The sequence below is a fragment of the Misgurnus anguillicaudatus genome, chromosome 4 (genome assembly GCF_027580225.2).
Source record: "Misgurnus anguillicaudatus chromosome 4, ASM2758022v2, whole genome shotgun sequence".
NCBI classification, from domain to species: domain Eukaryota; kingdom Metazoa; phylum Chordata; class Actinopteri; order Cypriniformes; family Cobitidae; genus Misgurnus; species Misgurnus anguillicaudatus.
The window spans coordinates 28,354,475-28,370,971 of NC_073340.2; the positions used below are offsets into that span (position 1 = coordinate 28,354,475).

General features: G+C 36.1%; 1 protein-coding gene across 19 annotated transcripts in view; it reads right to left on the reverse strand.

The window, feature by feature from the left end:
- Positions 1–16,497, reverse strand: part of camk2g1 (calcium/calmodulin-dependent protein kinase (CaM kinase) II gamma 1) — a 98,466-nt gene that overhangs the window by 57,855 nt on the left and 24,114 nt on the right. For all 19 annotated transcript variants that reach the window (XM_055177160.2, XM_055177159.2, XM_055177166.2 and 16 more), the window contains exon 3: positions 1,718–1,777. In XM_055177160.2, coding sequence (XP_055033135.2) covers positions 1,718–1,777 — 60 coding nt within the window. The remainder of the gene's footprint in view (positions 1–1,717; positions 1,778–16,497) is intronic.

Here is a 16,497-nt window from a genome sequence, read left to right on the forward strand (position 1 = left end):
CTCCCGCCTACTTTTATAAACAAAGTTTAAACGCGTGTTTATTTAAACCTAAAATGTGATCTCATATACAGTGTGTTACGACGCAAATAGTCCTCAAATTGTAGGCGATAAGACGTTCATGCGAAATCTGATGTAAACAACAGACTATGTAGCTATATTTCATGGATTATACGCATTTGTGGACAAAAATGGTCATTGAATCTATTTTATTGGACTTTCATGCATCATTCACACATCTGAAACAGACTGGATTCGATTCGCGATCGCTGTATCAACACAAAAGGTAAGTAGTCACGTTATATTTTGCATGTTGTCATCTTCTGTCACAAAATACTACATTTATGATGCTAGAGCATCTGTATCTCAAAACAGAGACCATACATTGATGCTAATCACGTAAATTATACCTTTTAAATGTATAGTAATATTGTTTGTAGACAGTAGGCTATATAGATATTTTTGCAGGCTAGATAGTTTGCAGCCTGGTTTCAAAAGTTAAAAAAAAAATTAACGGCTTTATTTTACAATTCTACAAGAACTAAGTAATAGTGCTTTGCCAAACTAAAAGTGTTTTGCCAAACTAACCGAGACTGGGCCTTACCGCCCTGGCTTTTCTGACGAGGTTAACGTACCCCCCAGTCTCTTATAACTTTACGGTCCGGACTTCCCGCTAGCTTCTAGCAATTAGCATGCGGTCCACAAGCAGTATTCATCCCCCGCCGGGTCTAAATTTCTGTCATTTGCAAAAATAATGCATTTGAAAATGTTGTATAACGGGAATATGTAAGCATTGTCCAGGGAAAACGAGTGTATTGTTGAGACTGCTACATCACAATTGACTCTGGAATCATTGTGTGTCATGAGTTTCTTCTCCTGGAGTGTACTTATTAGTAATACTTTTCTGCTTGATTTGTCTGTTGGCAACATAAACCATTAATAATAATAATATATAAAAATAATAACACAGTATGGTCTGTACTGCTCACGATATCACTATGCACGCGCACATGACGTTAGTAGTGGGGCGTGGCCAAAGGAGCAGCAGCTCATATATATGTAATGACCACCTCAAAACGGCACAATCTGAAATGCACTGAAACAGAGGCTACTAGAGATGGTTAACAATCTTTTCCTACAAGCTATTTCGGGCAAACAACTTTTGAAACATGCTTTATGGAACTCATACACCTATTTAACTTGTGGAAAAGCAGTCATAATATGGGCACTTTAAAGCAAACCGTTTAGCGCGTGTCCTTAAAAAGTCTATAATTTTAATGATATTATCCTACACTTCACAGGGAATAATATGGATTTTTCCAGAAAACTTATGGCATAAAATGCATTCAATGACCTGTATCTATGTATGTATATTTTCAAAAACTTCCCAGGGCCTTGAATTTCCCCCCAGATTCACAAAATTTCAAGGTTTTCAAGGACCCCTGGGAACCCAGCATTTATTACTATTATAAAGCTTGGAACAGCCAGGACACTTTCTAATATAACTCTAATTATGTTCGTTTGAAAAAAAAATTACATACATCAAAGATAGCTTGAGGAAGTAAATCACGGGGTAATTTTTTTGGGGGGTAAACTATCCCTTTAATACTGCACTCACATAAACTGATAAAAGGTGGCAACATTAACTGCACTGTCGAGCCACCAAAAATTATCGCAAAACAATAGGCTAACACAAAAGTAAATGCATGAAAACACTCACCGATATTGGGGTGCTTGAGTAGACGGCAGATTCGAGCTTCACGTTCCAGTTTCTGATGATCTGTGGAGGACAGAAAAGAAGATACATTCGTTATATGAGGTGGCTGATGGTTTGTTCTTGCTGATGTAAAAGCAGATGAACACATCACAGCCAAGTTGCGACAGGGGTGCAGACTATATACTCACTGCTGGGGAGGTTCATGGACCAGCATTACATGTCAGTGTCTAGTGTTTTGTGTATTTAGTGGTGTCTGATAAGGTGAGCATCAGTATTAATTTTCCTTACTTAGGGTTAAAGGGACATTTCACCCAAAAATGAAAATTCTGTCTAAAAACCTATATAAATAATAAACACAAAGAAAGATATTTTAAGATCAGATCTTCCATAGTAGAAAAAAAGGAATACTATGGAAGTCAATGCGGCCTTTGATGGATTTGATTACAAACATTCCTCAAAACATATTCCTTTGTGTGCACCAGCACAAAAAATGTAGTAATTATGACAGAATTTTCATTTTTGCGTGAACTATCCCTTTAAGGATTTGTGTTTCGGACATTAAAGCTGCCTTAAACTGTGTGGATTTGTTAAGAAGTGTGCAATCAGACTTCTGGAAGATAACAAAAAGCTGAAAACACATAGATGTATAGAAACGAATATCTTCTGAAGTCTTGTGTTAGGGTGTGGGATTTTCTTGAGTGGGCTAGTAAGCAACTCTCTAGCTACCAACCTAGATACTCTATCACAACCAAATTCAAATCATTCAGAACAGCTATTCCACTTTTTCAGACAGAATTATATTTTAAGGTTTTTAAGCTTTTTTAATTACGGTAGCAGCTCAAAAGCTTGTGGGTTCGACTACCAGGAACACACATACAGTACCAATAAAAATTCGTATAGCTTGGATGCACTGAAAGTCACTTTGGATAAAAATGCCTGCTTTTCAATCACACACACACACACACTTTTACAAAACATATATTACCAAAACCAGGCTATTCAAGCCAACATTACTGAACATAATGCTAGTGTGAGCTCAAAGGATAAATGTTATGTAAATTTAAACAAACTGAGGCCACATTTCTTTACATACTGGAAGCAAATGAATGACATGTGACATTAAAGCAAATAGATTTTTTATCTCAAATAACAATTTAGCAACTTGAATTCAGATCGTTTGTTGCTTATTTATAACAACATAATAACATAATAAGCAACTTCTCATCAATTTTTTCCTTCGAAATGTTGTCATGGCTAAGGCCAAAGGTTAAGTTTATGTTTAGCATGAGCTTAGGGTGCCACTAATGCCACTGCTTTTAAAAAGTTTTTAAAAAAATTTGACTTTTACGTGTTTAAGTGCTTTAATTGGGTCTCCAGTGCTTCTATAAACCTAGAAAATGTGAAAAAGATCAACCCAGTATAGTTTTGGTAAATCATTCTCTGCAAGCATGTAAAAAAATAGGTCATTTGGCCCCCCTTGTGATGTCAGAAGGGGATAATACCGCCCCTTAATCTGCACTATCCAACCACGCACTGCCATTTTGTGCAGAGATCAGCTCATTTGCAATTAAAAGGACACATTTTGCTCACACCAACAAAGTGGCAATTTTAACATGATATAATAAATTACCTATAAGGTATTTTGAGCTAAAACTTCACATACGTTCTCTGGTGACAGCAAAGATTGAATTTGATATCTTAAAAAAGTCTTGTGAAATGTCTCATTTAAGGTATCAGTGACTTAGGAAGAAAGCCACAGACCTTCCACCTAACCTCTGTATTATACTCAGAGGTGGAAAAAATCCAATTTGTAGTTTAGTAAAAAAAAAATAGATAATTTGTAAATGTTCAGCTTTGTAAAATAAAATTGTGATTCCTTGTAAAATATTATTTTTCTTAACAAAACACACATTCAACCACCTTAACAAGCACATCAACCAGAAGCGAAGTGCTCATTTTGATCCGGTCGTTGGTTTGATTGAATGTTATTGTGCGTGTTCGTGCGTGCACGCATGTATCCAGTATAATTTTCTGCATATTGTGTTGTCTGTGGGCCAAACCTTTTTCCTTTGTTCACATTTATTTAAGGCCTGTCTTTCTCTCTGAACTACATTAGGTGTTAGCCTCCCCCACGCGCGCATCTAAACGTAGCACGCATGCTTTGAGCTAACTGGATTACATTCTCTCCCATCTTGCCCTGTGACCCAGTGTAGAATTAACCCTTGCCGAGCTGCTGGCACGAATATCGTATGCCTCTACGGTCCTTTCAACGCCTGCCAACATGACCGCACGACTTACAACTGTCCGAAACGAGTGCCAAGATCACGGCATCAAAGCTGTGCTGTCGGATAAGCCCATGTGATTTTATATACATAGAGTTTAGCAAGTATAAATGTGATATAAATTGGGCTACAGAGCTGGGGTGAATAAAAAAAGTATAACATATTGAAAAACCATATATTATTATGTAGAAAGATGAAAAATGTCACTTTGAGTGAGAAAATAGACAAAATAAGAGGTTAAACTGGGAGTTAAGGAGTACTTTAACTTCCAGAAAGAAAAGCAATCATTTAAACAATTAAACATTAATATATCATTCTTTCTTTCATCTAGTGGACTTAACCATAATGATTAAGGCTGTGCGATTTTTTTTTTTAATTAATACATATTCTTTTTGGCCATTTTTTGCCTGTCAAATGACAGGAAATTACAGCACTCTTAGAAAGGATATGTTAATTTTTTACACATCTTTGTGCGTTAAGCTTTTAATACATTATGTGTAATTTTAACACATTATGTGTCATTTTGTGTTAAAACATAACACAAGTTGTGTTAAAAGTAACACAAAATGTGTTGTTTTAATAATAACACAGAGATGGGTGGATTCTGGGACAACGCATTTACTGTTTTGTCCCAGAATCAACACTAATGTGTTGTTTTTAACACATTCGTTCTAAGAGTGAGGGAGGAGAGAGGGGTATGGGATCGGCAAATGACCACGAGCCGGAATCGAACTCGGGTCGCCGAAAGTGCGAAAGCATCAAATGTATGTATGTGTATGTATATATGTATTTTTTTAATTATATAACCAACATATGTTTCATAGACTATCACAACAACTTCTGAAAGTGAACAACCATGATTCACTGTTGCATAAAACAAATCAAACATTTAACAATGCACAAAGAAAATAAATGAAATAAATATATAACTATGCAGTTGTCCCAACTAACATCCAAGTGCCAGATACTATATTACTTTGGCCATACTTTGTTTTTTAAAGTCTTCCTGTAGTCGACTTAATCCCTTAAACTCCTCTTTACGCATCATAATAACATATGTATATGATTTTTCCTGTGACAGTAATTTCTACATTCTTTAAAACAGATTAAATACGCGGATCTATGAATATGCAAATGAGTCTCCGCCTCTACTGAATCACAGCTTGGACCATAGATATAATTGGGCGAATTAGGCCCGGCGTCAATTTCACATTTCATAAGTGCAAATAGATGCTAAATTTGGTAATTTTTAGCGCTGATGTCAATGGGTTAGACTATTACACACTGCACATGAGTTCAACCAGTTTAAATGTGATGATGTGATTGGTTAAAACTCAAATATTATGAATGAAATCCTCAGTAATGGTGTTGAATGATGAATTTGCACATGGTTTGTCTTAAAAGTATATTAAAAACACCACATAGATATATGAACAACAATAAAACTCTTTTTATAAAACTCTAAAGATTTTCACCACAGTGGGACTTTAAGTCTTAAAATTAGGGCTGCGTAACAATTAATCGCGATTAATCCATTGCAGAATAAAAGTTTTTGTTTACATCATATATGCCAGTAAACTGTGAATAATAATTATGTATATATAAATATGCACACATGCATGTATAATTTTAAGTATATATATATATATATATATATATATATATATATATATATATATATATATATATATATATATATATATATATATATATATATATATATATATATATATATATATATATATATATATATATATATATATTAAGTATTGACATTTATATATAATATAAATTATACACAAATATAAAAATGTATATACACATGCAAAACACTTCTTAAATATAAACATGTGTGTGTGTATATTTATCTGTACAAAGTTATTATACACAATTCACACACATATATGATGTAAACAAACACATTTATTCTGCAATAGATTAATCGCGATTAAACATTATGCAGCCCTACATAAAATTAAATCAAATGTATTGTGATAAGGCATGGGCCGGTATGAGATTTTGGCGGTATGATAACCTTAAAGGGACACTTCACCCATTTGCACTAATCTTTGTATAGTTAGAACCCCAGTCATGTTTTTGAATGGTTGTGCATTATTTCCCCAGTTGCCACTGAGACAGGAGAAATACAGATTTCAGTGTTGCACTTCCCTCTTTCAATGACAGGAGAAATACAGATTTCAGTGTTGCACTTCCCTCTTTCAATGATGTAAAAATCATCATTTTGCATCATTGAAAGAAGGAAGTGCTATATCTTTGTTGAGGGAGTGAGACTACAAACAACCCTTTTCTTGGTCAAATAGGCACCAAATTCGAAATGTATGTTTCGACTACAAATATGACGCACTTTCAATAAAGATTAATGTTCTACGGGTGAAATGCTCCTTTAAGCAAAAATACCACGGTTTCACAGTATTGCGGTATAAAATGTGTTATTTTCAGATGTCTATATATAAAAACAACTTTTTAACTGGACAGAATAAATTTTATTTTTAAGCAACATACAACATGTATACCAGGTGAAAAGAAAATAGCCTTTAAATTATATACAAATATTTTTGTAATACATATATTAAATGTATACATATAAAATATATATATTAATATATATTAAACTTAATGATTTTATTAATTTTGTGTAAACCCAGCTCATACCTTGCAAACGGTATTACAGGAAATGTTATTGGTTTTGAAACCTCGAGTGTTTAAAACCTTGGTATACCTTGAAACCGGGAACCGGACCATGGCTAATTGTGATATACACGTCGTTTGCGATATTCTGACCCATTTCGGTATATATTGCGTGGCCCTAGTAAGGGTGGTCTATTCCAACCTGGCAATTTCAGAACCTTACAGTAGCAAAACAACTATGATGAACATTGCTTACAAGTTGTGTTCATGCCTGACCAAACACACCAAACAAACAATTCCTTTCAGCCTCAAAAATGTAGAGAAAAGCTGAAAATTACTTAAATTAGAGCTAAATCACTGGACAGCATTTCAACAGGAGTCCATCCGCATGTCTACTGATTGTCAGCGCAGAATTCAAGCTGTGCGAAATCCTGCTCAGAAATACGCTGTGATGATTATTTTGCAAACAAAGAACAGCAGAGGGATTTCAAATTTATACAGGCACCAAAAAATATTGGCAGCACTTTATTTTGTAGTCCTGTTCTACAAGTACATACTATGTAATTTCAACAGGTACCAACCCTGAACCTAAATTAAGTACATGTTGTTACTCAAAAAGTACAAGGTCAGTGCCAACACTGCAAAATTACTACTGTATCAAAATGTGCGTGAACAGATGCATGGTGGATCACACACACTTGTTGTAGTAATTGCGTTACAGACACACACATCTCTAATCTGATGCATAATTAAACGTGGGGTAGAGATAGGAAGAGCCCTCTGTACTGACATTCAGTGTAAAGAGTAAATGAGAGCACGAGTCGACAGACAGCGAGACAATGGGGTTGGGTGGGTACTGAAAGGGTACGAGAAAGCGGGAGAGAGAAGAGGGGTCAAACAGTAGAACAAAAGCATCAACGTTATACGTGTCTTTCATGTGTATTAGATCTCACATTCTAATATTTTATATTATTTATCATATTATATAATATTATTAATTATCCTAAAAGAACACAACAACAATCTAAAATAGCTTTATATGTGACCCTGTCTTTTTACATAAAGTAATCCTACATAATGTAAAGAACATTCTGTGAAAATATAACCTGATATCTTTAATATTGATTGGGCAAGGTCATGCCAAAGATTGAAATCAATGTGAAATCAATGATTAAACTCAAACTTTAACGCTTAGAATATGAGACTTTCACAGACAGGCATTTCTGATCACAGGTTAGGTTTAGGGAACTACAGCTGGAATTCAAATAAAAGTAAAATTGATATAGAAACAGATTTGAAAGTGGAACTGAAATACAGAAGGGATAGAAATGAATTACAATAGTGACGCAGAAGCACCACTAATCACAAGAGGCAGAAAATGTGTGCGTGTGTGTGTGAGAGAGAGATAAAGGATTACATGAGATATCTACTTGATGAAGCAAAATCACAACTCCCTCATGCAAGTATTCTGCACTTTAATCCTCTGCATGCGTGAGCATTAGCAGCTCAAATGGCACCATGCCAGTCTCACACATTTGTTTCTTTACTGATTCAAAAACTCTTTCATTCACTCATTCGTTCCTGATTTACTGTATGATTACTAATAATCCTGTGAAGTGCAGAAATCCCTACTTCCAGACTCCACTTCCGGCTGACATCATGAAATGTCACAATGAGATGCATTTGAATGGGATGTTCAACAAGATAGTCTGAAAGTGACATCAGACGAAAACAAAAGTCTTTGAGGCGGAGAAAGTTGATAAAATGACAAAAGTACAAAGAGAATAAAAAAATCACACATAATATAAAGAAAAACTGAGTTGGGTTGTAACAACTTGGGTTGTAACATGAGATTTTCACATCTTTGATTTAAAGGCGCTCTAAGCGAATTGACGCATTTTAGACCATAAAACATTTTTTGTTACATACAGCAAACATCTCCTCACTATCTGCTTGCTGCCTGTCCGCTGATCAAACTGTAAAAAAACGCAATCTCTGTAGACAGCTCAGGCTCGACAAACGGCAATATCAACATAGTGGCCAAACCTAGCACAACAAAACAAAACAAAGTGTTCCAGCCAATAAACGACAAGAAGGATTTGGGGGTGGGGGTTGGGCGCGTTCATGAAAGCACGGACGGGAGAGGGAGGGGGAGGCGTTAGCCACGCTCCGTTTGTTTGAAAACATTTCAAAAATCAACAGGAAGTGACGTCTCACATTATTCGCTTAGAGAGCCTTTAACTTCTGGTCTCCGCTTCTCTGTTATGGTCTGACTTATGGCCAAACTGAACTCTGGAACAAATACCTCGTCAAAAATAACAAATGTTTTGATTTCCTTGAGATAAGGGGAGACGGCGATCATGGATCATTGCTATGTGAAGGGAGGTTTGGCAGTGGATCTGTAGTTAACATTGTAAACATGATATAGTATACATTTTACAACGTAACATTAGCTCAGTGTAGTTTCTGATACGCTTTAGCTATAATTTTAGCAAAAGGTAATCTACGTGTTATTTATTTTGCTTGTTATTCAGAAATAAACTACTCTAAAAGGTCTATACGCTATTAAACAATCATTATTATTATAATCATCAGCTACAATGACCCTAAAATAAATGAAAGCAGATAGGGGTTTTGGTTTGAACATATGGGTTATTATATCAGACTTACATCAGAAAAAAAAACTTTTTATAGTATGAGTGTGAGTTTACATTTTTTTAAAAATTAGAGCCAAAATAAACCTGCACATCTCTTATTTTAACAAAATAAGGAATACGTTATTTCTCTTTAGATTAGACAAGAATAAACCAAACTGTCCTTCCTCTTAAACAGCATAAATGGGAGAGCAAAACATGCAGGCCCCAAAGTATTCCCATACTGCAGATTTTAACTAATATATATGTGTGTGTGTGTGTGTATGTATGTATATGTACACTCACCTAAAGGAATATTAGGAACACCTGTTCAATTTCTCATTAATGCAATTATCTAATCAACCAATCACATGGGAGTTGCTTCAATGCATTTAGGGGTGTGGTCCTGGTCAAGACAATCTCCTGAACTCCAAACTGAATGTCAGAATGGGAAAGAAAGGTGATTTAAGCAATTTTGAGCGTGGCATGGTTGTTTGTGCAAGACGGGCCGGTCTGAGTATTTCACAATCTGTTCAGTTACTGGGATTTTCACGCACAACAAAGAATGGTGTGAAAATGGAAAAACATCCAGTTTGCGGCAGTCCTGTGGGCAAAATGCCTTGTTGATCCGAGAGGTCAGAGGAGAATGGAATAACCAATGACTGAAATAACCACTCGTTACAACTGAGGTATGCAGCAAAGCATTTGTGAAGCCACAACACGCACAACCTTGAGGCGGATGGGCTACAACAGCAAAAGACCCCACTGGGTACCACTCATCTCCACTACAAATAGGAAAAAGAGGCTACAATTTGCACGAGCTCACCAAAATTGGACAGTTGAAGACCGAAAAAATGTTGCCTGGTCTGATGAGTCTCAATTTCTGACAATCAGATGGTAGAGTCAGAATTTAGCGTAAACAGAATGAGAACATGAATCCATCATGCCTTGTTACCACTGTGCAGGCTGGTTGTGGTGGTGTGATGGTGTGGGGGATGTTTTCTTGGCACACTTCATGCCGCATAGTGCCAATTGGGCATTGTTTAAATGCCACGGCCTACCTGAGCATTGTTTCTGAACATGTCCATCCCTTTATGACCACCATGTACTCATCCTCTGATGGCTACTTTCAGCAGGATAATGCACCATGTCACAAAGTTCAAATCATTTCAAATTGGTTTCTTGAACATGACAATGAGTTCACTGTACTAAAATGGCCCCCACAGTCACCAGATCTCAACCCAATAGAGCATCTTTGAGATGTGGTGGAATGGGAGCTTCGTGCTCTGGAAGTGCATCCCACAAATTAGTACCAGAATAGTTTCTAATGCTTTAATGTTTTTCACATACACAAGAACCCATAAAAGATGTATTTATAATCTCCTGTCTACTGTTCTCAAGGCTGTTTATAAAAAGTAAAGCCTGTTTACACCAAGAACAACAACAGAAATGGGGACAAGATCTGATTTTGTCTGATTTAGGCATTGGAAGTTGGGCATTGCGAACAAAACCCAAAACAATCAACTGCATTAAGTCCCCAATGGCCCTGCCCTCACGGTATAACTCACGACAGGAAGAAAAGTTGTTTCAAGGGGGTTGGAGGGTAACATTTTAATTTAAAGATTATAAGGGTACATGAATTATAAAAAAATAATGAAGTGGATGGATAAATAATGTATCAAACACTACAATGTTCCACAAAAAATAAGAATTTAACATTATAGGTGATCTCTCACGGTGCACGGCCCTTTATTCTCACAATCTGCTCTGACAATTCAGCACTGGGCTGACAGGCTAAGTGACCATTATGTTAACCGACCCGAAACGCTCTCACGCCGTCCCTGGGACAGCAGGCCATCCTTATTGTTGACATACCATAGACACACACGGATCTTAAAAGCCCTAATGTGATAACACCCTCCCCATCAATCCCCAAACACAAGAACAAATGAAAAAGTGACCAGAAGCATCCTGCTTTCATTTCAGCCAGCTGCCGGCATGTGTCTTAAACAGCAAATGCAGTGATAAAACCCAAATTACAGCAGTCTCATAGTCTGTGACATGTCGAGATAATGCCTTCATTAGGATGCCAGAGAGAAAAAGGAGGAGCCGAGAGCCAATCGACTAGAGCGACACTTTACACAAGTAACCCATCCCTAAAGATAAAGCTCAATCATAATATGAATACAAACACGGCGATGTTTAAGTGTTCCTTCACCCGTGCCACTTACAGAAGGAGGAAGCATGTGTGTGTTTGAGAGTCGTAATGTTGGTGTCAGTGTTTTGCTTTATTGTGCTGAGGCTCAGAGATCCGAAGGCTCAATTACTACCCCAGTGAGAGGCACTCCTGCGTTTGTCGCAATCAACAAAACTGCAGTGGACGACAGAAAAGAGCAGGTGCAGAGGAGCGCAGAGCCCCTGGGACACGGGTCTGAACCCCGAGCACAAATCAGGGTGCGCCTGGACAATTAATAGCCTGTCAATATCTGCTGGAAGCAGCTGGCCGATACAGCTCTTCTATTTCCAAATGATGAAATGACAACATTTTTTCTAGTGACCGATGTTAAATATGACGAGACCTTATTATGTTGAGAGAGCAGCAATACAACGATGCAGTCTTGAATTACACGAAACATACTGCAGTATGCGCTTTATAATATTGATTTTGTTGTATTTAACGTATGGAAACCTTGCTGTAAAATTTACATCCGCCACAATTTGTATTGAAACTTACACACGGGAACATGGAACAACTGTATGCATTGAATATGCATGTGGGTCAATGACATGACATGCAAATTTTTGTGTCCAGGGGCATTATATATACTACAAAAATAACTTGATAAATTTATGACATGCGTCACTCTAGGTGTGAGCGATAAATCGATTGGTATGATAAACCGGTAAAAATAAGTCAACCGGTAGAGATTTTGGACCCTTATGTCACTCTATTCTATAAAACATTTTTAGTTTAAATATATATATTTTTAAAGCTCACATAACACACGCTGTTTCTGCATTTCTTATGTTAATCTGGAGTACCTATAGAGTAGTATTACATCCTTTATATCTCCGAAGAGTCTTCAGTTTAATAAAATTTATAAAAGAAAGATTAGCTTTACTGATTATTTCTGATAACGTACGAAAAAATTAAGTAGGAGGAGTTACTACCGCGGGAGGAGCGAGTATGAGTCATGCAACACTTTATACAACACTGTTTAACTTATGATTCACTACATGTTCGTGTCATTTATATAATATGCATGCGCCTATTTCCAACATAAGACAGAAGTCTTACTTACCACATGCAACTCATGACCCGGTTGGGACTTTTTAGCGCATCAAACGGACACGCAAAACTCCTGCTATCCCGGATAAACCAACTATATCCATTGTTTCCATAATGCTGGCTTTCTTCTCCTTGCATCCAAAAACACACTTCTTTCGTGCGACTGTTGAGTTAAACTCAAATTAAACAAAGCTTGCTGCGTGATGTGATGTTTGTAAGTTCTACAACTCCCGCTGATTGACAGGTGGGCGGGGTTTTCCAGGGAAAGTGCCCATAAAAATAAGTGATATGTATAGAAACCCCTGAAACATCAGCTGTACCAGTAATAAAAAAACTAATTTCCAAAACTTGTACGAACCCTGGCGAAGTGCATTCGGCACAGAAATACTCTGTAACACGCCCAACTGATTTTTTGACACTTTGCCTACATTTAGCATTAGGGAACAACTCTATAACTGTGTTAATGAGTCAGAATGCATAAAATACCATTGAACCACCCCTTTAATAATAAATACTGTTTTGGTATCTCAAACTGTCTGTACAAATCAGCAGTTTAAGAAAACTAAGAATTCAAAAGAAGATACTTCGGCATTATTATTTTTTTAAAACCTTTTGTGAAAAACTTTTGTCCAACAATTTGGATGTTTGCAAATGTCAAGATAGTACAACTGCAATCATGGGACTTTTATTAAGAAGTTACCAAGTATAAAAAGTAAACATATCACATCATCCAGTAAACCCTAAATGGTCTTTATGGCTGAATGAAAAGTTTGGAGATTTCTTTCAAATACTAAAAAAAGAGCTACTTTATTGTAATGGGCTGGTACACCATTTGTGTTAGTTGGTACAACCAAATTAAAACTAGAAAAAAATGCTATAAGCTTCCCATTGTAAAAGTCCCAGAATCAAAGTATAATTTTTAGTTAGATGTAAATTTACTGCTCAGGGGGTCCAACCAGAAAGTTAAAAGTGTGCTACTGCTATGAAAAAACATTAAAGAAACAGTATGTAGGATTGTGGCCAAAACTGGTACTGCAATCACAAAACGTATGGCTAAAACTGGTACTGCAATCACACAACTGGTGGCCAATACACAACATGACAACATAAACATCAGTTGAGGGCTGCAACTCCACTTTTTAAATGACAATATCCTGGCCAGACCACTGTAGTCAGTGATATAAGTGTTTGAAATGAAAATTATTTCTTAATGCCTAGTGACATATCAGGGCCATTTTATGATTAATTGATATCAATTTCTTACATACTGTTCCTTTAAGCTAAAGAATTTTAATAAGCTAATAATTTTAGTTGTAATAACTGCAAGTCAAGGTTGTCTATATTTGTTATTATAATATTTTAAAAAGGTTTGATTTGTTTGTTTTTATAATTATTTGTGAATTTATAGTTCTTAAATGATAGTTTTATCAAATAATCAAACAATCAGCATGTCATAGGAACGCATTTAAGTTTATCTGTCAAATAGAAAATTATTTGTTGTACCACCTGTCTTTTTTAATTGATATGTACAGAGATGTTTTACTTTCAAATAACTTTTTAAAGAAAGTGTTTCTTAACCAATAATGCATTACATAATTTCTTTTAACGATTTTTTTTTTAAATACGTTTTGAGGAACTTGTTTTTTGTCATTGACCCATGTACAAATGTACTGATATTAATAAACTAATATTAAATGCACCCAGCTAATTGGTTTATTCTGAAAGGTAAAGCCTAATTTTCACAATCCACTCAATTTCTGGTTAAAAAATTGAAGTCCCATATTACATTTTTTCCATTGAATGTTCTGCTTTATCTGGAAAAAAACAATTGTAACGAAATTTCGCATGTAAAATGTGTTGCAAATGTCACTTCCTGTTGCCTATGAGGCCAGTTTATTGACATCTCACAGGCATTGTAATGCCAAGAATTAGGTAATGCAACAATAAAACAGCAAAAATGAGGTGTGTAAAGAGTGACGTGTCAGTCAATTAAAGTTAATAAATAGTTTCTCTTTATTAGTGCGCTGGGAAACACTTTCTTCACAGTAAAAGGGTGACGCCGAGGTCAGGACAAATCCATGCTGGGCACATTGCCAGTCTTCAACATTCTCCATACCAGGCACACGGGCACACATGCCAAGTCCTCAGACTGTGCGAGTAAGTGCCATATGTACGACAGATAAAACAAGCAAAAAGCTCAACATGATGTGCATGTGTGTATCAGATTTTATTAGGATGTCTACCACCAGACTCAATTCCTTTCTGAAAGACAAGTTAGATGTTTTAGGGAATATTCGCAATGGTTTTTCTTCAACAACTAAATGAGTCTGGGTAAATTAATAGTTTTTTTTTGTTGGGGTCAAAAAGACATTTGAACATCCCATGCACATATATGAAAAATGTAATTTGTGATGCTGTTTACCACCTCACAAGCAAACAGAGTATCCAGATATGCATCAGCATCAGGTTATGAGAACCTATCAGACTCAGACAGCATCGCCCATCCCCAGGCACCGGTCGCCAGGTCCACTCCGTCTGCATTTCAGAGCTCGATTACATCTTCATCTGCTGTTCGTGCCCTGTTCGGTTTCAGTGTCACTTTCCACTGTTCTTGTCTGATATTTTCTACAGAAATTCCCTCGGCTCCACTTTTCTGCTCTGTCCAAGACACCAACACTACGATATCACTTGCTAAGGAAATCATACACGTGAATGAAGTGTTTTGCAATGGTGCCTTCAATAGGAACCCATATTGGCAGCGGTCTTTAATGACAAATCCATACTGGGCACATAGCACTTTGACAATAAACAAAATACTAGGAGTGTAAATCACATTGCTTATGATACCGATTTTCTACGCCAGCAATGTAATATTTGTCGATACATCAAAAACTTCTTCGATGCATTTACGATTCAATTAATTTATCAATATCTTTATATTACTTGCCTAGTTAAGCAGTTCCATCGCACAAATGCAACCGAAATTTATAACATGAACGTTTAATTAAACTCTGAAGCTGGCACGATCTCTGTCCCAATAGGAACATTTACAACAACAACAACAACAAAACAACAACAACAACAACAACAAAAATAAAGAAAAAGTCACATAAAATCAAGCTTATGAAGGCAACAGTCACAGTATTTTTCAGTATTTTGTGCCAAAATGTGCAACAGTTAGTGACAATTACTGAGGTAGTTGTAGAAAAAAAGTAATTAAATGGAAAAATAAAGCTGGTAAGTTTAAGCATTTAATCAGTCACACAAAGTCAGATCTAACTGCAGTGGTCTCTTTTAAGAAATGTTTCCTAAAAAAAAAAAAAAAAATCAACTGATCAACATATTCAGGAGAGAGGACACTGCGTTTTAAATTGACAATATCACCTGCAGTGCTAAACACACTCATCTTCCGTCTCTTTCGCTTTGTTTTCGCTGCTACAAATGCTTTTTTGCTGCATCGCATTAATTTTCTGACACTAGCAGATAGGTGGACGTAACAAAATAAGAAATAAGGTTGTGGAGTGTGCCACAATAAAGGTACCTCATAACGATATTTTATGTGTGGCATCAATGCATCGCATCGTTAGAAATATAATCGATATATAAATCCATTCCGATGTGTCGTTACACCCCTACAGAATACATCAAAAAGCAAAATCACAAAGTTTTGCACATGTAATTATTTCAGAATCTTATCAAAGCTTTTTTTAACCCAAGCTCATCTAAAACTGAGCATTTTGAAAATATACCAGCATATAGGTTTGAAATGACATGGTGTGAGTAACTACTTTTTCATCTTTAAATACATATTGGTCCTGTACACACTCCATATTAATTCGGTTGTCATTTTACATTTTAATGCTTAATCCTGTTCTGTACACACACACAGTTCAGTAATTTACGGGACTGACAACCGCATTCTACAACCGA